The sequence below is a fragment of the Cajanus cajan genome, chromosome 6, assembly GCF_000230855.2.
Source record: "Cajanus cajan strain Asha chromosome 6, NIPB_CcT2T_4, whole genome shotgun sequence".
Taxonomy (NCBI): domain Eukaryota; kingdom Viridiplantae; phylum Streptophyta; class Magnoliopsida; order Fabales; family Fabaceae; genus Cajanus; species Cajanus cajan.
In genome coordinates this window covers 58,202,169-58,225,913 of record NC_138522.1, presented here as the reverse complement: position 1 = coordinate 58,225,913, position 23,745 = coordinate 58,202,169, and the positions used below count along the sequence as shown (strand labels likewise).

General features: G+C 32.6%; 1 protein-coding gene across 3 annotated transcripts; it reads left to right on the top strand.

Annotated features, from left to right (window-relative positions):
• The first annotated feature begins 1,348 nt into the window (after window positions 1–1,348).
• LOC109796771 (haloacid dehalogenase-like hydrolase family protein) lies at window positions 1,349–21,810 on the top strand. Of its 3 annotated transcripts, none has more exons than XM_020356558.3 (28): window positions 1,353–1,761; window positions 3,729–3,829; window positions 3,905–3,961; window positions 4,049–4,143; window positions 4,467–4,566; window positions 6,192–6,250; window positions 6,413–6,537; window positions 7,002–7,071; window positions 7,998–8,085; window positions 8,237–8,315; window positions 9,280–9,340; window positions 9,763–9,838; window positions 9,919–10,029; window positions 10,300–10,395; window positions 10,639–10,720; window positions 13,127–13,317; window positions 14,197–14,301; window positions 14,403–14,467; window positions 14,859–14,952; window positions 15,125–15,282; window positions 16,466–16,515; window positions 16,605–16,726; window positions 16,996–17,103; window positions 17,670–17,762; window positions 18,994–19,030; window positions 20,659–20,906; window positions 21,006–21,155; window positions 21,412–21,810. In XM_020356558.3, the coding sequence occupies exons 1-28, from the start codon at window positions 1,398–1,400 to the stop codon at window positions 21,574–21,576; spliced, it is 3,150 nt and encodes a 1,049-aa protein (XP_020212147.1). In that variant the 5' UTR covers window positions 1,353–1,397; the 3' UTR covers window positions 21,577–21,810. The 3 variants fall into 3 exon arrangements, with proteins under 3 accessions (XP_029126907.1, XP_020212147.1, XP_020212145.1); XM_020356556.3 differs by having other exon boundaries at window positions 10,639–10,761; window positions 13,120–13,317; XM_029271074.2 differs by lacking the exons at window positions 18,994–19,030; window positions 21,006–21,155; window positions 21,412–21,810 and having other exon boundaries at window positions 1,349–1,761; window positions 10,639–10,761; window positions 13,120–13,317; window positions 20,659–20,907.
• The last annotated feature ends 1,935 nt before the right edge of the window (window positions 21,811–23,745 follow it).

The following is a 23,745-nucleotide window of genomic DNA, read 5'->3' as shown; positions in this document are numbered from 1 at the left end:
CTAAAGATCTCTGGGGAAGGATTCAAAGGTTTGTTGTGGAAATAGAAGGAAGTAGAGGTCACCTTTTGTCACAAAAACATCTCTCACTAGCTCTCTTTCTAAATTTATTTGAGAAATAAGCTTATGAGACTAAAATTTAAAAATAAACCTTATATATTTTTCTTTTAGGGTCAAAGTGGACCTTTATCATTAGAAACCCTCTAAAACACCTAAAGACTCGTCAAGAGTCCTTAAACTCCTAGAATTTGTTTACAACACATTCCAAAATATCACAACATATAATTATTGATAAAAATATAATAATTAATAAAAATTGACACTGTTATATATGAAGACTCAAGTTTGATCTTCACTGTTATTGTTCTATTTTTTCTTGCCAAAAAAAAAACATAATTAAAATAAGAAATAAAATGATAACACGTGTAATAAATACAACTTTAATTAACTTAAATTAAAAAATATATTGCATAATAAGTTATAAAACACCACTTTTTTATTTTTTATTTTTTACGCGAGTGTTTCATAAACACGACTTACTTTTTTTTTAAAAATATATAAATAAATAAAATTTAATCGTTTTAACATTTTTTTAAACTATCCCCTTTACATAATAAAAACCCACTCCACACTTGCTCACGTTTCCTTTCTCGAAGTCTTTGCTACACTACATGTACAATTAATTTTGAGGACAGAACAACTTAGCATTTTCAGTATCGAGACAACGAAGGATTACCAAATTACACTCCAATAAATTTTCTACAAAATGAGTTGTTCAATTTCCTCTCACTTTAATATAAAAAAAAAATGTTTATAGGGATACGATTTACATTGAAATACATTAATTTTTATAAATAAATGTTGTAAAAACATTCATAATAAAGATATAACAACTCCCTTTTTACTTTTTTTATGCATTATTCTGAAAACAATATAATAATCGTTTGGTTTTATGATTTAACAGGTTAAACAATGAAAGTAATCAATTATTTATTTTAAATTAAACACTTAAATTTTACTCTATATGCCATTTATTTTTCATCCAATATATTTTTTTACCTTTTTTTTTTTTTATCCTACTAAACACAACACAGTGTAAAAGTAATTCTTAAGTTGAAAAAGGTCATACCAAGTGAATTATATTTTAGCTAGTGTCTAATAAATAATAGAAAGTAGAAAGTGCTCAAACACAACATGCATAAATGGACAGAAAAAATCCACCAAAATGGAGAAAATAAAAAGAAAAAAAATTAGAAATGTTGTGGTGAGGAAGCGGATAAGGTTCCCTCGAAAGGTGACACATTGCATGACTCTGATAATAAATTAAAAATAAAAAATAAAAAATTATGAATTAAAATCCTCCCCGCCACTCAGAAACAGAATCAGTTGAGTGAAGCGGCATGGCTATGGCATTTGAAACGAGTCGCTTTTATCTATCGCGCCCAACTTCCTCAACACGCTTCTTATTCTCCTCCAATCCCACACGACCCACACCTGTTTCGCTTCCTTCTCGATTCTTCCATTGCGGACCGAAACGCCTCGTTTTGGCGCCGAGATTCGCCGTCAAAGCTTGCGCGGTGAACGTCGAGGAGAAGAATGTCGCCGGAAAATCAGGAGCGTGGGGGAAGGTTTCCGCGGTGTTGTTCGACATGGACGGCGTGCTCTGCAACAGCGAAGAGCCTTCCAGAAGAGCCGCCGTCGAATTGTTCGCCGAAATCGGCGTCCAAGTCACCGTCGACGATTTTGTGCCATTCATGGGAACCGGTACTTCTCTAGCTTTCCGCTTTTTGTATGCTGAATTCTCTCACGTGTTTTTGGCCAGTTGTTCAAGTAACTTCGAGAATCGCATAAAACAAACTTCACGTAACAAATGGAGAAACGTTGTTCATTTTATCTAGAGTCTCAACTTAGAGCTAGGTCAATGTAGAGCTTCGTCGAGCTTCTTTGACGTGGATCAACTAGGTGATAGTGTTAATGCTAGGTCATTATGCCAATGCAATAGGCTGTGACTCTAGTAAAGTATCATAGACTGGATGTAGTGACGAAGGTTTGGGTGTTGTTGGGTGGATGGGAATTACTGGAGGGTTTGATTTGTGTTTCAAGTTTAGGGTTTAATTAGGCGAAGATTGAATGTGCCTTGCAAAGTGCGATCCATCTGACCTGTGCTTCTTGTGTTCTGTTGGTGTTGAGATGCTGTTAGTCTGTTGCACTCAGAGCTATCTTGCTGTTGATTGGAAAGTCACTTTGTTACCTTAATGCTTGTTGATACAGTCGGGGTGTAAGTACTTGGTGAATTTCACTCGGGGTGTAAGTACTTGGTGTATGTCACTCTTCCAAGGTTCAGTGTTACACTTACACCCAAAAGAAAATCGTGCAAAGGAAGAAATTATTACATGTTGAAAGGAATATATCTACTATAATTTGTTATGTAATAGAAACTTGAGTATTATGGTTGTGCTAAGTTCTATATCGAGTAGTATTGGATGTTGGGTGGAGTATTTAAGTGTTTGGTTCTCCCCCTTGACAGCTAGTTTTAAGGGAGGGTTCCCCAAGTACTTGGATACTTATCAATTAGTATTAGAGCTGGTTGCCGGTCTTTCAAAAAGGGCTACTTGTGGAGAGGCTAACTAAAAAAGCTAAGTGAAGTGTCATAGTGTTATGATAGGGGCGGTGCTATGTTAGAAGTTGGTTGTCGGAACATCAACTCTTTGGAGCATCACTATCACAGGAACTTGGGTATTATGGGGTGCGTAAGTTCCACATCAAGTAGTATCAGATGCTTAGTCGAGTATTTTTGGATCCATGGGAGGCTGTATAGCAATTGGGCCAACCCACAAGTTCCTAATGAAATTTGAACCTGCTACCCCTAAGATGGAGTATGTAGTGCTCAATGATTGAGATTTCTCCTTGGGACATTTAACCAAGATTTGGTTGGCCTTATCCTATGTCTCAAAGGATTCAGATTGTGTTGGATTGGGTTAAATTGTTGTGGAGATGCTTATTTTTTTTAACCCAATCATCTTTCCATTTAAAAAGAATTTATTAAACTAAACAATTGATGTGTAACACTTGCATCTTTAACAACTAAAGCCTTTTCCCTCTAGGTGGTTCTAAGAAATAAATACAATAACAATTAACAACAACAATGAAATCTTTTTCCACTAGGTGGGTTTGGTCATGTGGATCAATTGTAGCCATAATTTGTTATTGTGAATCATGTTTATAGACAAATCATTGACCTCTTAATCCTTCTTAATTATTTTATCTATAGTTTTTAGGTGACATAAATAAGAGAACTAAATGGATAGAAATTGTTGGTCAAATTTGGTCTATGTTGTAGGATACCACAAAGCTTTCACCATAGCTTCGAAGAAAAAATTGCATTGCAATTTAGTTTTGAGATTGTATACAATTAGAATTCTTGTTATTCCAAAAAGTTGAATGTGGTAACATCCATTTCCTATCTTAAAACTAGACAAAAGAGCATAATAAGTTTCTATTTTGTCATTTTTTTTAAAATTCTTTACCTTTTTAAATTCCATACCTACTATGTGTAACATGAAGCAAAGAATGTATTCTACATGTCTTTTTTACTAACCTACTCTTACTGCATTCTTTTTTACTTTGATCTGACTATGTTCTTTGGCACATGGGCGCCATTTTGTTTTGTTGAGTTGCTATTTGATTATTAAGCTTTTATATTATTCATTATTATATTTTTAACATGAAAGGAGAAGCGAACTTTTTGGGAGGTGTTGCTTCTGTTAAGGGAGTTAAAGGATTTGACCCAGAAGCTGCAAAAAAAAGGTTCTTTGAAATATATTTAGATAAGGTATTTATATTTCTCTTGATGCTACTTTTTATTTCTTCTACTTGATATTGTCTAAAGTGTTGTCATTTATCTCAGTATGCCAAACCAGATTCTGGAATAGGATTTCCAGGTGCCCTCGAACTCATTTCTCAGGTATGTAAAACTAATCATGATTAACATGGGTTGATTGTTTTGCTGATTCACCAACTAACTAAGAAAGGACATGGTACCACATAACAGTGTAAAAGCAATGGGCTTAAAGTGGCTGTTGCATCTAGTGCTGATCGTATAAAGGTTGATGCAAATCTAGCTGCCGCTGGTTTACCATTGTCAATGTAAGCCAACATTCTAATTGGTTTGTTGAATGTGCATGGAGATGTTGACCTCCAACTATTTCTGATTTTATATACATATATATGAATTTTTTCTACTTTATTTCTTCAATTAGTTATAACCACTTTAAGGTATTAAACCATAATCCAAGATGAAATGTAAGTCCACTGCATATTATATGCTAAGCTGTAGAATGCTTAAATTAAATGAGGTTCAAACAGCATACATTTGCTTTTTACATTATGTCTGAGTTCATCAGCTTGACTTTAATTGTAACCTGCACTTTATGAAGGTTCTTATTATACAATTGCATTTGTTTTATTAGGTTCGATGCGATTGTGTCTGCAGATGCTTTTGAGAATTTGAAACCTGCTCCTGATATTTTCTTAGCTGCATCAAGAATATTGAATGTGCCCCCCAGTGAGGTATATGCTATTAAATTGAGCTATCATTTGAGGCCTAAGTAGTTTTTTTTTTTTTTTTTTTTTGATGATTGACTATGTAGACCAGTGGTGTTTTATTGTTAAAGATGTAATATAAAACCAATTGTGTGTCTTCATCTAAGATCTTAAGCATTTGTGAGAGCCTCTAAGATCAAATAGTCTAGAGTTAAATCCATCTTGCTTCCATTCTTCTAATAAGGAGCATGATTTTAGCACAAGGTTCCTAACATTTGTCAATGCTTTAAGTTTGAGTGATGATATATAGACACCCCTATATATCATACACTCTATCAATGTCTATTGTTTTGCTCCATCTCTCTCTACCTATCAAATCATATCACCTAACATACCTACACTTCTCTTTCTTCATCTCTGTAGGTGTCTACTAGATTTTGGTGTCCACCAATAATTTTTCCTTTAAGTCTAGAGGAGATGTATTATAACGTGTTTTCACCTTGCAAGTTAAGCTTTTGGGACTGTTGGTTTTGTTACAATGATTGTTAGTTATTATGATAACAAAAATATGCAGATAGTTGGTAAGTTGGTTAGGCTTTTGATTTCATAACTTCGGTTTTGATTTGGGATTTTGTCTCAATTTAAAGTTAGTTTATTTTATCTTTGGACTTGGTTAGTTTTATCATGTTGAGGTCTTATTGTGTTTGGGTTTTGTTGGTCTATACATAGACCCTCATTGTAAACTTTAAGTAGCTTTGTTTATTGAATGATATTGAGGTGGTGTTTGACTTCGTTTTCCACTTCTCCTTAGAAAAAGTAAGGTCAAACACACTTTTATAGGAGTTTTAAAAATTAAAGGGATTATTTTTTTAGTGAAGAAAACATTAGAATAAAAAAAAAAACTTCTCAAAAGGCTAATATGGTCTGCTTCTAGCCTCTCTATTCTTGGGTCTGTCTTGCTTATAGTCCACTAAGACATTCTTTTATGACCTAGCCACATATGCACTCATATTTAGTATTCTATCAGCCTAACTCATAATTCACAAAATTAATTTGTAAAGTAAGGATTATTCAAACTTTATAAGCACTACTTAAGCCTTATCTTTAGTCAATGTGGGAGTGGGACTGTATCCACCCCCTCACGCTCATCACAATGAAGGTGCATGAGGAGGAAAGCTAAGGCGGGCTTAGAGTGTCTGCAAATAAGGTAGCTTAGAACACCCTTTTATGCCTAAGGCTACCAGCTTGGAACATGCCAATGCAGGTTGCCCATCAACATGGATCCACCTCCTCACACCTATCACAATGAAGGTGCAAGAGACCTCAAATTAAGGTCGGCCGAGGGTGTCCACAATTAAGGTAACTTAACAAATAAGATGAGGCAGGTACTTATCTTTCAAGTGATAAAATTCTTGATTATTTGCTACTATCTTGAGATTCTTTCATGATAGATTAAAATTGTTTCTGCAATAAGATGCATTGGGAGTTACTAAATGCCTGGACTAAGTTTACCAAGTCTCGTGATTATCTGCATCTATTAAATTTTAGTGCATGCCTTAGATCAGTATCCCATTGAATTTGATATCCTTAGGTAAAAGGATGTGTATTATCTCTTAAGCATGAAAAAGTAAACTCCTTATATGTATTCCCAGTGCATTGTTGTAGAAGATGCGCTAGCTGGAGTGCAAGCTGCCAAAGCTGCACAAATGAGGTAACTATTCACTTGTGTTTTCTGTGTTAAAAGAAAGATGATTATTAATGGTTTCTTGAACTTACCAACCCAAACCAATTTCTAGACTCCAAGACCGCTTGTATGTGTATTTCAACAGTAGACATAAAAAAATATTTAAATGATTGTTTTCATTGTTTGCAGATGCATAGCTGTAAGGACCACATTATCAGATGAGGCTTTGGAATCTGCTGGCCCAACACTTATCCGAGATGACATAGGAAGTGTTTCACTTGATGATATTCTAAGTGGTGGCTCTGTTGGATATAGTATGTAGTCTTGGGTGTTTGTTGTAAATCAATCTTTTTCCTATAATTCTTTCATGTTGCTTTTGATGTAGAATGGGGAAGTCACATTTGTTCTGTATTGCAAATCCGTCTCACTTATTGCAAAATGTACACTTTTTTACTCAGTTGATTACTCTATCTTGTAAAGTTGTTTCTTTTATTTAAGTATACCTTTTAGTTAGGATAGTGTAGTAAATATCTTGTTTATATAGTTGATATTATTAGATTTAGATAAATATCTCATTATTTTTCCTATTTCCCTTAATAGGGTCAGACATTCTTAAGCTTATAAAAAGGAGATTTGTGCTTGTATTCAAACTACACAGAAACATCAACATTCTTTTACTTTTCAAGCGATAGTTATTTTTCTGACAATTATTCTTGAATAGTGCTCTAGAGTGTAGATATTATATTGCATGAGGTCTTATCTAGACATGCCATTGCAGATAAGAGGATGCAGGGCTCTGAAACACTAAATAATTTTGCACAACCTTCATCTTCTATACTTGCTGGAGGGTAAGCCAGTTTTATGTTTGTACTTATTTTCTTTTCATTCTCTCTTTTGAAATCTAAAGATTTTCTTCCAAAAGTAAGTTTGTAAGATGCAGCCTTAGCATTGCTTTTAACAAATTATTGTGGTGCGGATGATGAATTGATAACTACTACCTCTAGAGAATCAAAATTTAGATTGTAATTCAATACTAATGCTAATTCTATTAATCTTTTTGAGAGTTCATATTTTTCGGGGTCTTCAATTCCTTAATCTTTTTAATCATTTAATAGTAAATCAATAATATGCCTGCATTTGATGCATAATTAGAAAATTCAGTTCACATGGACATTGATGGTAATAACAGGGATTGATTAGGTCAAATTCAGATTTTAGTTCATGTATTGAATTGGAATTTGCTTTTAATATATATTTGAGTAGTGCAATGAACTTTCTCTAACACTATTTCTAGCACATACAATACCATTGGCTATAGTTTCTTGAAAACTATTAAATCAAGAGAGATGCTCATTACATAAGTAGTGAGACCCTAAAAAATGTGATTTTCAATAAATTTCATACAACAGTAGAGTTGTTCAAAAGAGTGTGTTAGCGAGTTTTACTAGCATTTCTCTATATATTTTTTTCTATTTTAAAAAAGGAAATAATATGAAAAGGTAAAGAATCTAAGGTTCACTAATTGTAAAAGTTGAAACAATTTCCCCCAAAATAGTAGTGTAATGTAGATCTATTTGCCTTTATTCACAATGTATACAACGTTGGATGATTCATGAACAAGCCAATGGAGGATTCCATTAATGGAATTCTGATATTACATTAGTTGGTGTCATTCTCCTATATGATGAATAATGGCTTTCCCATGTGTAATTTTTTACCATGAAACTATTTATTGATTTATTATTATGAGGGTGCAGAAATAATTTTTGGGCAGGTTGCAGGGTTCTCGGCGAGAAATACTGAGATTTGGAAGTCTGGGCATTGCTATCTCTTGCCTTTTCTTCACCCTAAGCAACTGGAAGGTACAATGATGTATAGATGTTGTGCAAAATTTGCTGTAAAGTATGCACCATACCTATTTGGTTGAATCTAAGCTTTTCAACTTTTAATCCTTTTGATGGGCAATTAATTAGCGATTCAATCATGTGTAACTACCTAATTGCTATACTGCAGGCAATGCAATATGCTTCCCCTAAAGCAGTTTTGAATCTGTTGTTTGGTGTTACCCAGCCACCCTTGGAGAAGAAAGAAGGTAATGAATTCATTTTGTGCTGTTATAGACTTTTGCCATTTTATCTATTTTTGATGGGGTATGTTTTGTGATATTTGTCTGAGGGGGTATTTTTTGAGGGTTATTTTTTTATAAGGTTATTACACAAACATACTCCACAATGATGAGATATTGTCCGTTTTGGGTTTTAGTCCTCACGGTTTTGCTTTTGGTCATTACCCAAAAGGCCTCTCAATCATTGAAGTATGTTTGTGCTATATAAGTTGTTATTTCTTGTTTTATTTTATCGATGTGGGACTTGTTTGTATCCCAACAATCCTCCTCTCAAACAAGGGACCTAACCTTTCATGCAGCGAAATCTGTTTTTATATATCACATTATCATTATCATTTTTTTATAAGGGTTATTGGTTGTCACCGAATCCAACGTGCATGGTTATTTTTATGGTATTTGTCTGAGGGAATATTTTATGAGTGTTATTTTTATAAGGTTATTATACAAACATACTCCACAATGATGAGATATTGTCTGCTCTGGGCCTTAGCCCTCACGGTTTTGCTTTTTGGTCATCACTCAAAAGGCCTCTCAATCATTGAATTATGTTTGTATTATATAAGTTGTTATTTTTTGTCTTATTTTATCGATCCAACAATTTTTCTATCTCATGGCTTGTGTTGGTGCTATGTATAAATATGAATACAAAGGACTACTGAATTTAAAACTGCATGTTAGATAAGGATAAAATATCTCATTTCTACTCTAGGTGCTAAATTAAAACTCTGGACCATGAAGTGACTGAAGCTTTATGGTCATGTCAAAGAAACAGTCAGCCTGTGAACTTTAGCTGCTAGATAGGACAGGTGATTAGTGCTAAGTTAAATCTCCACTCAAGTATGCTGGTATTGATTTTATAGTCTTTTTTCTTCAATTTTTTGTTATACTAAATAAAGTAAAAGCCATAGAATTATTTCTTTTTTGTTCTCAGATAACTCAAGAGATGATAGGATCCAGCAATTTGTGAACTACATATCTGAACTGGAAAGCAGGTAATTGGTGATTTGATAAGTTTATTTATAACTATTTTCTGATGATTTTAACCCTATGCTTATTTTATTAATATTGTTGTGATTTAGGAATTGTGTGAAAATCTTCACCACACATCTTTTATTTATAATGAAAAAATAAGGATTTACATGATATGATATGATTAACTAAGATATGATAAACCCTAATAAATCTTCACAATATCTTAACAAATATATAGCTGTTTTCCCTATATTATCCAAAATATAGCTTGAAGAGAATATTGTCTATTGTCAGTTATTTTGTTTGTGTAGAAATTTAAGTATTACATCCTCTGGAAAAAAAAAAACATAGCTTGAACATTGAAGCTTTGTACATCCATGAGCAACGTAGAAGTTGTAATTGTTATTAATATATTATGATCAATTTCTTTTCACTCTTCAAGGGGAAATGCTCAGATTGTTCCAGAATTTCCATCTAAACTTGATTGGCTGAATACAGCTCCACTTCAGTTTCACAGGGTAATTTCATTAAGTTTGAATTATAATCTGATGAAAAGATCTGCGATAATTCATTAGATTTCGATTATATCTCTTGGCAGGATCTGAAAGGGAAAATTGTACTGCTAGATTTCTGGACTTATTGTTGTATAAACTGTATGCACGTGTTGCCAGACCTAGATGTTTTGGAGAAAAAATACAAAGATATGCCGGTAATTACTTATCATCAATTTCACACATCTAAATATTTTGGTTATCAAATGTAGCATGATGTATAGCTCTGCTTAAGACAATTTTGTCATACAATTAAAAGGTACTTTGTGGTATGAGCTTAAATTTTTCCAGATTGTTCTTGATTATTCTACACTGCTCTCTATAAAAAGTCGTTTAGTTGTCCAGTTAATGTTTGATTTGAAAAAATGGGTCTGTTTCCTCCAAAAGGGGTTAATATCAATTATTTGATGTCTGTGTTGTCTGCTCAGTTCATTGTTGTGGGTGTTCATTCTGCAAAGTTTGATAATGAGAAAGATTCTGAAGCCATTCGCAATGCAGTACTACGCTATGGAATTTCTCACCCGGTAAAGCCTGAATTTGGAATTCAATTAATATTTCAAAGTATTTGTTTTTCTTTTTCTAAAAAATTGAACATTGGCCAGATGTTCAGTTGATGAAAATTCAATACTTTTTCGGTCAGATGGTTTATTGTGCTGGATTTTTTTGTGTTCTTTGCTTTGATGTTTAATTTTGTTAATGGTTTAAAGCTCTTGAACTCTGCCTTAATAAATCATGCTCCATCATATCTTTTCTGTTTCCTCTTTTAGGTTGTCAATGATGGAGACATGTATCTTTGGCGGGAGTTGGGTATAAATTCATGGCCAACATTTGCTATTGTTGGCCCCAATGGTAAGCTTCTTGCACAACTTGCAGGAGAAGGTCACAAGAAGGTGATGATGATGACATTTAGTATCCTCTCTCTGTATTTCATTTTCAATTTTGTTGTGACATTTTTTAAATAATGCAATATAATTCTAAGATTATACGCAACCATCTCATGTCATGCATAGTATTGCTTTTTCATTGCTGTTACTAGTTTGTGTAATGCCAATGCAAGATAATTCTAGGATTATATGCATCTAATGTCATGCGTAGTATTGCTTTTTCATTGCTGTTACTAGTTTGTGTAGTGCCAGAACTGACTGATTATTTGAGATATAGTAAAGATGAAAAGGAAAATGCTACTATGCTAGATAGCTGTATGAAAATTATTTATATTTGTCCTACGAATGAGCTGTGCATGTACCTAACCGTTATTTGGGTCTGGTGATTTTGGGCACACGCAACCATTTCATCAACAGATGGTAGTACAGTCGGTTGAACAAAATGTACTTCTTTAGGAGCCTGTAACTATCTATTGCACAGCCACAAACAGTTTTTTTTTGCTTTGATGTAACTATATCTCTATAGAAAAGTTCTCACACTACTAATCATCCCATCATATGTGTCTTGTAAGAGAACTTTTCCAAAGTCTTCCACAACATTTCTATTGAAACTCAGTCATAAGCCTTTTCAAAATCAATAAAAACTAGTATCTTTCTGTGCTTTGGTTCCTTTCCACCAACATCCTTAAAACAGTCTCTAAAGAGGCTGCAACTAAGGTGGGCTAATGGTAACCACAATTTAGGTGTCTTTCCAATGCTTCCCCTTGCGCTCAGGGATACTAGCCTAAAACAAGGCAAATGCAAGTGACCCAACAATAGATCTAGGATAGGCTCTGATGTCTTCTTGTAATTTGGAATCAAGGCTTAAGTTAACCCCACAAAACTGGCTTATAAAGTGAAGACTGTAAGTGAGGATTGTCCAAACTTTATAAGGTTTTAAGCCATATCTCTAGTCAATATGAGACTAAACTACCACTCTTGTGCAATTAAGGCACCCTCAAATAGGCCATATCTAAGGCTGGCTAGGAGTGACAACAATTAAGGTAGCTTTACAAGTGAAGTATTCTTTTCCACAGCCTCGTTTGGCTTACACCAAGTATTTTTCAATGATTCACACAACCTTGTTATTGAACAACCAGTATTATTTTATCAGTCTCTACAGTCTTGAGAAATTCTCAACCAACACTAACTCTCACTACTCACTAGCTAGTCTGGGAGAAAACAAGTATCAAGAAAATGGAAGGTGGGTAGGTGAAATAATTGCTTAAATCAGTCTTGGAGTGTATAGCCAATGAAAAGCTAAGCTAAACAACACTCCCCAAAGGTTACATCAATATAACTGAACAAGATGGGAGTAGGAGAAGAGAGAATTACTTTCAGAAGCTTGAATAAAAACATGGACCACTTTTGTGCAGAATATTATGTTTTCTCCTAAGTTCTCTGTTTAGCTTGACTAAAATGCTATTTTTAGCATTTTTTTTACCTAGTCACTATTTTGGACTATTGAAGGTGTTTTCAAATGATTCCGGAGGATTTTTTTTTTTTTTGATATAGAAGTTGTATTTCTGCCCTTTTGTGGCAGGTTTACATTCACATAGCAGCCTTTTTAACTTTTTGATCCTTTTGAATTGGCTATTGTCTTTGGACGAGTTAAAACAATCTTCTGAAGACATGAACACTTTGTTTTTTTTATCTTAAAAAGCCTTCATGGATCAATACGAGTGGAGTGCACGGTCAGTCTGAAATTTTCTATTTTCAGCTTGTTTAGAACCTTCCAGTGTTAAGCTTTTGAAGAATTTGTTTTCTCCATCAAATAAATAAAGTCTTTGGTCATTTTTACTTTTCCACATCTATTTTATGCCAACACTTTGATAGTGTAATCAGAACAACTGATTCAACTGGAAGTCAATAACAATGTCAACTCATTCTAATAAGTTTTAGCTAGAAAATTCTTGCTATATCCTATTTTTAGTTGAGGCTTACAGTCAATATTCAATACAGAAAAAAATTAGTGGCAATGCTTTCTACATGGCTTCGAAACCCACTTCATTGTAGTAATTATTTCAAAGGGTATAAAAGCCATTCGTATTCAGTGTAGCTATTACCTTTGGGTGTCAGGAATTTCTATTTTAACACATTTGCCTTACCAAGTAGCTTAATGTTTAATGGGTTGGAATGTAGAACTAATGCTCTAAATAAATATTTAAATATCATGTTTTAAATAAAGTATGATGAAGCAGTGCATACATCTTTTGCTGACTGTGTTCTCTTATTTTCATTTTTATTCACAAAGATAAAAGTTCAAACTATATTTGCAGTGATACAATTTTTGGTTTGTCTAATATAGCTATTATGTTTTGGAAGGATCTAGATGATTTTGTGGAGGCTGCACTTCTGTTTTATGGAAAACAGAACATGTTAGACAATACGCCGATTTCATTGAGTTTGGAAAAAGATAATGATCCACGCCTATCAACATCTCCACTCAAGTTTCCTGGAAAACTAGCAATTGATGTCCTTAATAACAGACTTTTTATTTCTGACAGCAACCATAACCGCATAGTGAGTGCTGTACATTTCTCCCTCCCACCACTCCCCCCCGCCCCCCCCTTCTCTCTCTCTCTCTCTCTCCATTACCACATGATAACTGTATAGGTATAGGTTTACCTGGTACGAGAATGATGAGTCACTAGGCTTACTTCTCATACAAACTATTCAGAGAAATATCTTAACACCACCTAGAATGTATGGTAGTTTCCTGGTTTCTAGAATTTCCTTGCTGTTGTTAATTCCTCAAGTTTTATTGAGAAGTTAAACTATCTTTTGAGCAGCTACCTCTGAAAACCTTTACTAATATATAAGATGAATCAGGAATATTTTGAAGGCAACACATAAATTGCTTTAGAATTAATTAATAAAGAAGTCCGTTCCTCCTAATTATAATGGAACTGGAGCCCTGGAACCACTATTCAATTCGCAGAAATATTGTTGGCAAAATTCAATCATAAAGATGAAGGCCCTAAGATAAATTAAATGACTTGAGATTTCCTAATCAAACTATGGATAGATATATTCCAAGAACCAAGCTACTAAACCTAAAATTCTCAAAATATTAATAATGAAACCATGTGCTCCCAAATAATACAATTTAAACTTTATGGGTCTGTTTGTTATGGATTTTAAAAAACAGTGATTCTGATGTAAAATAATTTAGTGATTATTTTTTTTAGAGATTTTTCAAAAAAAAAAGAAAATAAAAAGCTAATTTATGTTTGTTTACAATCATAAAAATCACTCTCTTTTTTCAAAAAAAAAAAAGAAGAAGCTGGTTTTATGAGTTATTTAAAATAGCTTCCAATTTTAATCAGATTTTAGATTCTTTATAATATCTGATTATTTTGAAAAGCTATTCAAAATCATCTGGTCATGTTTGGTATTCAGGTGGTTACTGACTTTGATGGGAATTTTATTGTACAAATTGGGAGCAGTGGGGAGGAAGGTTTGCAGGATGGTTCCTTTGATGATGCTACTTTTAACCGACCTCAGGTAGAAAATAATGTAGCTAACGTTTGAGATTCTAGTGTATTTATTTAGTTCTTTCTTATTTATTTAGACAACGTTTGAGGTACTATTTTTTTCTTCTCTAGGGCCTTGCTTATAATGCAAAGAAAAATATCCTTTATGTTGCAGACACCGAAAACCATGCCTTGAGGTACATGTCAGATTCAGAAAATCAATAGTATGATTTTCATTATTATGATATATGTGACATCATCTGTGCTTTATAAATATTTTAATGGTAAACTCAATCATAGAAAACAGTTGAGAGACTCTTTCTTTGTGTACTATATGCCATGCCTGCTTCATAATATCAAAACTGATCTGCACATAATTTCATTCTTAGAAAGTTTAAGTCTTTAAGAAAATATTCTTGTTTTATTTGATAAAAGAACCTTGGTTCTGTATTCATATTGAATGATCCAAGCTGTTGCAAGTTCAATGGATCAATTTATTAATTTTAAATACAGTAATAATCTCTATTCAATATCTTCAATGTAATGGTTTCTTGTCATTGGATCTAACATTTATTTCTGTTTTAAAAGGGAAATTGATTTTGTTAATGAGAAAGTGTGGACTCTTGCTGGAAATGGGACCAAGGGCTCTGATTATGTTGGAGGTGGAAAAGGAGATACTCAGGTAATAAAATTGATCAGTAAATATTGAGGATGAGTAGCATTTGTGAATCTAAGATGAGCCACAAAGTTAGGCTCATAAATTTTTTTAATTATCATCTTTTCATTAAATATGATTCTTATAGGCTCCTTAATGGACCATAAAGTTAGACTCCTAAATTTCCCCCTTATTCCAGCTCCTCAATTCCCCTTGGGATGTCTGCTTTCATCCATTTGAAGAAAAAATTTATATTGCCATGGCTGGCCAACATCAGATTTGGGAGCACAATTTATTGGATGCAACTACAAAATCATTCAGTGGTGATGGATATGAGAGAAATTTAAATGGATCAAGGTATCACATCAAATACAGATACCCTTTCCTGACATCAAACTTTTATATTTCAGTTGTTATTCTGTGGATTCTATTATAATAACCTTTGAATACTATGATGCGCAGAATATGTTACTATTTTACAGTTATTATGCATATCTGCACACTATATTAATACTATTATGATTTCATAAAAATTTATGGTATTCTAAAACAATCTTTTTGCATCCCTCTTGTGTTGTCTTAGATTGCTTTTTAATATTTCTATATTCGCCTCTTCTCTTGGCTATAAATATTGATTCAACATTTTCACTCTGATTATTTGATCTTTCCTATCATTGTGTTATGTTCAACATGAATCAACTGAGAGCTTGTCATTGTTATTTACTCTGAATTTTCATTTGATTTTGTTGTTTAATCCGTTGGGAATGTTGGTGTCCTTTCCTTGATGCACTTTCAGTAACTTGGGAGTTGACATTGTCATTCTAAGAATTGGTGGTGACCATTTTAAATATGTCATGGAGTGATGTGAACTAAGGACCTGTTTCTGTGTTTTTTAAAGAAAAAAAAAATTGATTAAAAGAAAACATGTTTAAAAATATAAGAATTAAAATATTTATAAAAAAAGAGCAAAAACTAAATAAAAAGTTGTTGTAGTGCTTTTCTCATAAGCTAAAAATAGTAACTTCTGGAAAAAAAAAACTCTACAAAATAATTTGTTTTAAAAGTTTTTTTTTCAAACTTAAACAAATGGGCCTTTGATTGTTCTTATTTATTATTATTTTTTTTCAATTTGAATTTAAGTCTGAAGAGCCAATTTGGCATGCCCTTAAAAGTTGAGGTGGAAATTTTGGGAAAAACTTTATGTGAAGAATTGTATGAAGAGCTCATTCCTGAAATGTTCACACCCTCCCCCCTCCCCAATTTGGCCAATTTAAGGTCATACAGAAACTTGCAAAAAATTGGATGAAAAATAATCCCTGAATTTTTTTGCATCTTTTAAAGGGACAATGAAGTTGATATTAATGCCAATGATGACTTTATTATTAGCTTTTTTCTAGGGCAGGTATGTATTTGTGCTTTGTTGGACCATGGTTTTGAAATTATTGGTTATGGTTTATTCCAATTGTTCGAGTGATTTTTGGCTAGAAATCCTGAAAACCTTCTGATTAATACGTATTTAATTATGTTTTGACTGAGATAGTTCTACAAGCACATCATTTGCACAACCTTCTGGTCTTTCACTGTCTCAAGGTAAGCTGCAGCAACAATTCGATTGAACTTGGTTTTGTATCAACTGTCATTCATAATAATTAACGTTTCACCTGATTTTGCATGATAAGATCTAAGGGAGATCTACATCGCTGATAGTGAGAGTAGTTCAGTTCGAGCTATTGATCTGAAAACAGGAGGATCTCGGTTGTTAGCTGGTGGTGACCCACTCTTCCCTGACAATTTGTTTAAGGTAGTTTTAATATGATTTCAGAAGCCAATTACATATATTTCCTGCTTCATTTTGCTCCACTATATTTTGTTCAATAATTAAGTTTCCTTATAAGAAGGAAAAAATATAACAGTAGATGAACTGAGGTGTTTCATGATACAAATGTTCTTCAATCTTCAAACACACAGCAACAAAAATCTTTACAGTTAGTGATACACCATATATTTATAACCTTCCTCTTTAGAATTTTTCTCCTTGTAACCTACCTTTATGCTCTCAAACTTCTGCAGTTTGGTGATCAGGATGGAATAGGCTCTGAGGTACTTCTTCAACATCCATTGGGGGTTATGTGTGGAAATGATGGTGAAATTTATATTGCAGATAGCTACAATCACAAGGTAGACAACTCAGACCCATTTACTTTTGAATTGTTTTGGCTCTGGGATGCAGTATATCTCGTAGAGAACACCATCTGAATTTTATGTACATGCACACACTAAGAAAATAATGAATTTTTAGAATATTTTACATGTTCCTTTTGTCTTTAAATGCATTTTCTAATTTTCTGTCAATACTGAATTTTCCAACAATTCTTTCCTCATTAAGGCAAGGATTGACTGGTCATCCTGCTGGTTTCTATTAGGAATAAGTATTTGGTGTCATGCAGGTTTAAACTCCTTTAAACATCAGATATCTACGGTAAACATTTTATGTATAAATTTGCGAAGGTAGCTCTTTCTTTTTCGACAAACCTGTTTAGGTCTTATACTTGATTTAATTCTTAACATTCTTGTGCAAGTCAGATTTATGTAATCAAACTTATGTCATGGAGGTTTGGAATCATACATGATACAACTCACTTAGAAAGACAACATACATAATTGGATGGCCAGACTTTAGCTCCATTATCCTCATTGGCTGAATTTCCTATTTTTCTTCCGTCTATTATGTTTCAACTTATCAGATCAAGAAGCTGGATCCAACTAGTAAAAGAGTTAGCACCATTGCAGGGACTGGGAAAGCTGGTTTCAAAGATGGAACAGCTGTAAAAGCTCAGGTTGGTAACATATGTGCTATTTTCCAAAATCATCTCCAATTTGAGATACAAATTCCAGTTTATACCCTCGTTTTAAAATGTTGACCCGTCTGTGCAAGACTTTCTGCTGTTAGTTCCTTTTTTATTTCACATTAGTTTATACAAGTGTGGAAGTATCAATTGTTTCAAGGTAAAATGATTTTAATGAAATAATTTTGGTGACTTGTAGTGCATTGGTCTTAGAATTTGGACTTAGGACCTAATTCAATCCCCAAAAATAAGTTTGTGAGGGACTGCCCAAGCCTTGTAAGCACTACATAGGTCATATCTTTAATCAGTATGGAATCTCAACCGATTTAGAGCCACATCTAGTGGCTGTACTTACAATTCTTAACTCAGCCTTTCTAGTTAGCTCCTCTGTGGGTAGCCCTTTCCAGCTTAGGGGTGCAGGTGACCGCAATTAAGGAAGCTTTCCAACAATAGGTTTGTGTGAGCTCAAGTTGACGAAGCACTATAAATGGCAACTTTTGTGAAAAATGGCTCTCAATTATTCTAGGACTTGAAATATCAGATGCTCTCTTCCTGTTATTCTTCTGCAAGTTGTTTATTGACCACAAGAATGTCAAAGAGAAGCACCACAAATATATTGATGTTGCTTAAGGATAGTAATATTATCTTCAAATATACAACAGGTTTTCTGGGATTTATTCTATTGACGTGGTTTACTCTCATTTTGTTAGTTATTTGGCCTATTATTTTATTCTAAAAGGATTTCTCTCTCTTTTGTACCTTAAAAATGGGGGGAAATTTGGAGAAATTTATAATAGCTGATAACTTGATGTTGTTAATATGACCTATGGCCTATTAGGATAAACTTCCTGTAGAAACACTTTTAGGAAAGAAAAATAGGAAGGAAAAATGAAATAAGTTTATCCATGAGTTAAAATTAGCTTATACACAAAATAATTTGGAGAAGCTTTGTCATGTTAACTTCTCCAAAATCTTAATTTTAACTTGAGCATAAGCTTTGTCATCTATTATTTGGTATAAATAATTCACATATTCGAATGCTTGTTTTTTTCTCAATATCCTTCTCACAAGTCACAAGTCCATTTGAAGATGAAACAAGATGTTTCTTATGTTCTTGATATAAATGACTATGCAAACATGCAGAACCAAGTAAAACAAATATAAAGTCTTGCTTACATAGTAGCCACAGATATGTGTAACATATTTATCATTTTTCTCGCAGCTCTCTGAACCATCAGGAATTGTAGAAGGCAACCAGGGTACTCTGCTCTTTTTACTGCTATCTAATTCATTGTTTTTAATGTTTGCACATACATATTACTTTTAATGAATCTTAAGACAGAATAGAAACTTCTTTTGCATATATGTATATTGTCAGGGTGTATATCAAATGAGAGGAATATGTATCTTTTACAAAAGTGAGTTGTATTGCCGGAAAATGGGGGTGGACAGTGGATGAAGGGAGGCGGTTATATGGAGGAGGAGGAGGATGGAGGGTGAAGTAGTATAGTGTCTAGTGAAATGATTTTCGGTGAGATTGCAACGAACTGGTGATGAGATTAAAATCATTTCAATGGAAGTTGACAAGAGGTCAAACATGACAGAAATACAAGTTAGAGAACCAAAATACTAATTTTGCCTACCATACAAATATTCCTACCTATACATTATATTATTTGGCCTTGCCTTTACCTCTATCGAATTCCAATGCTTGTCACCAATTTCATTTGATTAAGCCAAGTATTTTGGTAACTCGGTGGCCATAAATTTTTCTACAAACACCATGCTGTTTATTCTACTAGCTTTGTTGTTGCCAGGTTATTGCTCTTTTAAACTTCTTGATGGGGGACAGTAGTTGATTAGTTGGGATGGGTCAAGAAAATTATGGATTTTTAAGCTTGTGCGCTACCCCTTTTGAGCTACTCTGTGATGTAGAACAGGTACTAGAACTAGGGAACTAGATCGAAATAAATGTTTTAAATCAAATTCATAGCAAGACTTGGGTAGTTTTTGGCTGGAATTTTATAGAGTTTAAAAGTTAAACTCGCTTCCTAATAAAAGTTTGATTCAGATTAAATTAGACACACATCTCAAATCACATTTGACTGTTCAAAATCAACTCCATCAAAATCAACTCTACCAAACTCTAAACAGAAATTGCAGTAAGGCTAACTTTTTAATAAATAAATAAAAAATCTCCATTGAAAAAAAAAAGTTTCTTTTCATTTACTTTTCGTAAAGCTCAATTTGATCCAAATTCTCCTTTTAGTAGAAGAGAAACTCTAAATAAGTTTGGCTAAATTCTACCTTTGGCTAAATCTTAATATTCTTATAAGAGGAGTGCTGCTTTAGTACATTCTTTATTATTGGTTAAAATTTATTGAAAACTATCAAATAATGAGAGTCTCTTTAAATAACATGAAACTTACAAACTTTTATGATTTTCAATAAATTTCAAAAAATTAGAGTGTATTCAAAAGAATATGTTAGAATGTATTGTTAGCATTTCTCTTTTTATATAGGCAACTCAAGCAGCCCTATTTTTCAACCTAAAAAATATTGAAAAACAAAAATCATACTGAAGTAAACATAAACTAATCTAGCTAGGAATTCTAAGACCTGAAAAGCAGATAACAAATCAAATTACTTGTAATAAAATTCTAATCCCCAATACAATTCCATATCGTTATATACAGAACTACAATGCACATAAATGTCATCTCATTATGCATGATTGTCGAATTTTTAAGCAAGCTTTTTGTTGTGCAAGTACACATCTTGTTCATTTTGGGGTTGCTGATCACTAGATCCAATTATTTGGTCTAAAATGGATTAATTTTAAATTATGCTCAATCTTTGAAATATTTTATTCCCTTTCTGTTTTCAGGGAGATTATTTATAGCCGACACAAACAACAGCTTAATTCGATATCTTGATTTATACACTGGTGAATCTGAACTCCGTACGTTGGAGCTTAAAGGAATTCAACCTCCTAAACCAAAATCAAGATCTTTTAAACGTCTTAGACGACGAACATCAGCCGACACAATGCCAATTAGCATAGATGCTATTTCATCGAATGAGGGGAACTTGTTTATTAAAATATTATTACCAAATGAGTATCACTTTTCAAAGGTCCTCGTCATCCTCCTTTCTTTCAAACACTAATTCTATTCTTTGCTTACACGTGGGAATGTATATTTCATTGACTGTTGTCCTAAAATTTCATTGCAGGAAGCACGCAGTAGATTCAGTGTTGATATTGAACCTGAAGATGCTGTGAATATTGACCCCCTTGATGGATCCCTTAGTCCAGAAGGATCTGCAACTCTTCACTTTAAGAGATCTTCTAACTCTGCTTCAATGGGAAGAATTAATTGCAAGGTATGCCTCATTATAGAACTCAGAAGTTGGTTGGATTGGAAAGTACTAGTTTGCTTCAAGCCTTCAAACCTTTTTTTTAGTGTCAGGTCTTTTGTCTTTTATTTGAACGGCATCAAGTGATAAATGGAGGAATAAAATGTTAATTAATATTAGAAATATCGATAGAAACTTGGGGACTTTCTTACTCTTAATGTTGGGAAGCTTAATTCTAAAGTGAAGATGAAGATGTAAATAAAATTTTATTCACTCTCTACAGGTTTACTATTGCAAGGAAGATGAAGTTTGTTTGTACCAGTCTTTGCTGTTTGAGGTCCCCTTCCGAGAGGGAGTTTCTAACCCTGCCAAAGCTGATGTCACTCTTGCACATATTGTGAAACCCAAAACTTCAACCAGCAACATACTGCAGCCAGTTGCCCCGTGAGTCCGTGACACCTTAAACCAGGTTCTTCTAGCTCTTCATTCTCTTGCTCATCTTTTGCCTATTTTTCTGTACATAATAATATTCAAATGCCCGAGAGTCATATTTTTTCTGAATACAATCCATCGTAACTAACAAAAATCAAGGTTTTTGTCTGCCCTTTCTGGCTACTTTAAAGATGTTGTCATCATTGTGTAATCATTTATTTTTATTATATATATACTCACATTATTATAACGGTTGTCTTGCGGATAAGCAAGGATGGATTGTCTACCTGGTCGGACACTCGTGCGCGGTTATCCATATTATGATGGTTTGGTGGTCAATAATTGAACATACTTATATTTTTATTAAATAAATACTGGATGGTTAACATATTTTTCAAAAAAAGACTTGCGAAAAGGAAAGTAAAAAAATCGTTTGGTGAATTATTTTTTTTTCGGGTCCTTTTTTCCCTCCAACCTGTTTTGCTCTTTAAAAACTTGGCAAATGACGGCATTTATTTATTTATTTATCAACACTTCGTTGATTCAATGAAGTATGTCAGGCCCATACATAGGTAGCAAAGCAATTTAATAGTGTAAACTGCAAAGGTTAGCCTTAGTTGGTAGAACTTGGTTATATCATATTAACCTAAATTGTTCTTTTGGTTTTGGTTTTGGTTTTATATATTATGGAATTTATAATTTGTCTCTATTTTTTAAATTTTCTATTTTAGTACATCAATTTTATTAGATCTACAATTTTAGTTTTCTTGTTGAATGTTTATCCATCAATCATTAAAATTGTAATATTAGTTATAATTTGACATTTAGTAGATGATATAAAATTTAATATTTAATAATATTTAGACTAACTCTTACTTTTAATTCTTATTTTTATCTCATAAAAGTGATAAAACGATGCAAAAATGAGATAAAAATAAGAATTAAAAATGCATTTTAATTTAAATGTTATTAAATATTAATTATTGTATTATCTATATAATGTTAAGGCACAATAAACATTACAATTTTAACGATTAACCGATAAACATTAAAAAAGGTGATTAAAATTGTAAAGTTTACAAAATTAAGGAATAAATTGTAAATTTAAAAATAGAGGGATCAAAATTATAAATTCGATATGATAAAGGATAAAAAAATTAAATTTAACCGATAATCAATAATCCTAGTTTCACCAAATTCCAAATTAAACAGCTGCTGTCTATCAAATATCTGAAAAAAAATTTATTTCTATTTTTAAATATAAAAAAATATGGTTAAACAATAGCCATGAACCCAACAGTGCACAACACGATGTCACTGAGTTTATTCCAAAGTCTTGATTATCACCTATAGGCTCCATTGGGTAAGTTTTTTTTTTTAGCCCTAGGAAAGAAAATTAAATTAGTTTTTTCACAAGATAAAATTAGTTTATGTATGAGTTAAAAACAAAATTTTTTAAAAAAGTAATAAAAGAGAGTTTTTGCATATTAGTTTATCTATAAACTAACTTTAGTTTATAGACAAGTTTATTTTTTTTTATTTTTTATTTTGCTCTCTTAATTCTTGGAAATATTTATGGAAAAGTTTATCAAACAAGCATTTCACACAGGGAAATCTTGAGAGGATACTTGTCGGATAATAGTTTGGGCATTTAGATTATTATAGAAAATCCATCTTAACAATAAATATTAAATATGTAGGATGTACATGACGGTATTCTTTTAATGCATGTTACTTCATATCACAAGCATTACAAAAACTACATTTTTAGTTGGTGCACTTTCTTTTTCCGATATTTCACTTTTTGCTCTTTTTTAGTCTAAAGATGAGATTCTTAATGATAGATGGTTGTATTCACCAATTTTTACAACAATAATTTGTTCCACACTTGGATTAAATTTTACACGTTTCATATCTATTTACTTGTTTTGAAGGATGTTTGAACATCCATTTTCTAGGTTTCAATGGAAATAAATAGGTAAATACTTGATATAAACAATATTTATTAAAAAATTTGTATAAGATTAATTTCTACGAAGTTTATTGTCGAATTGGAAGTCTACTTGCACTATCGTTCTTTTCAAATCTCATTAATTTATTTTATTTTAACATTTTTAATCAAATAAACAAATGTATCGGTGTTTTTATCATCAATTTAGAATATTTTGTCATTTGTATGAAAAGA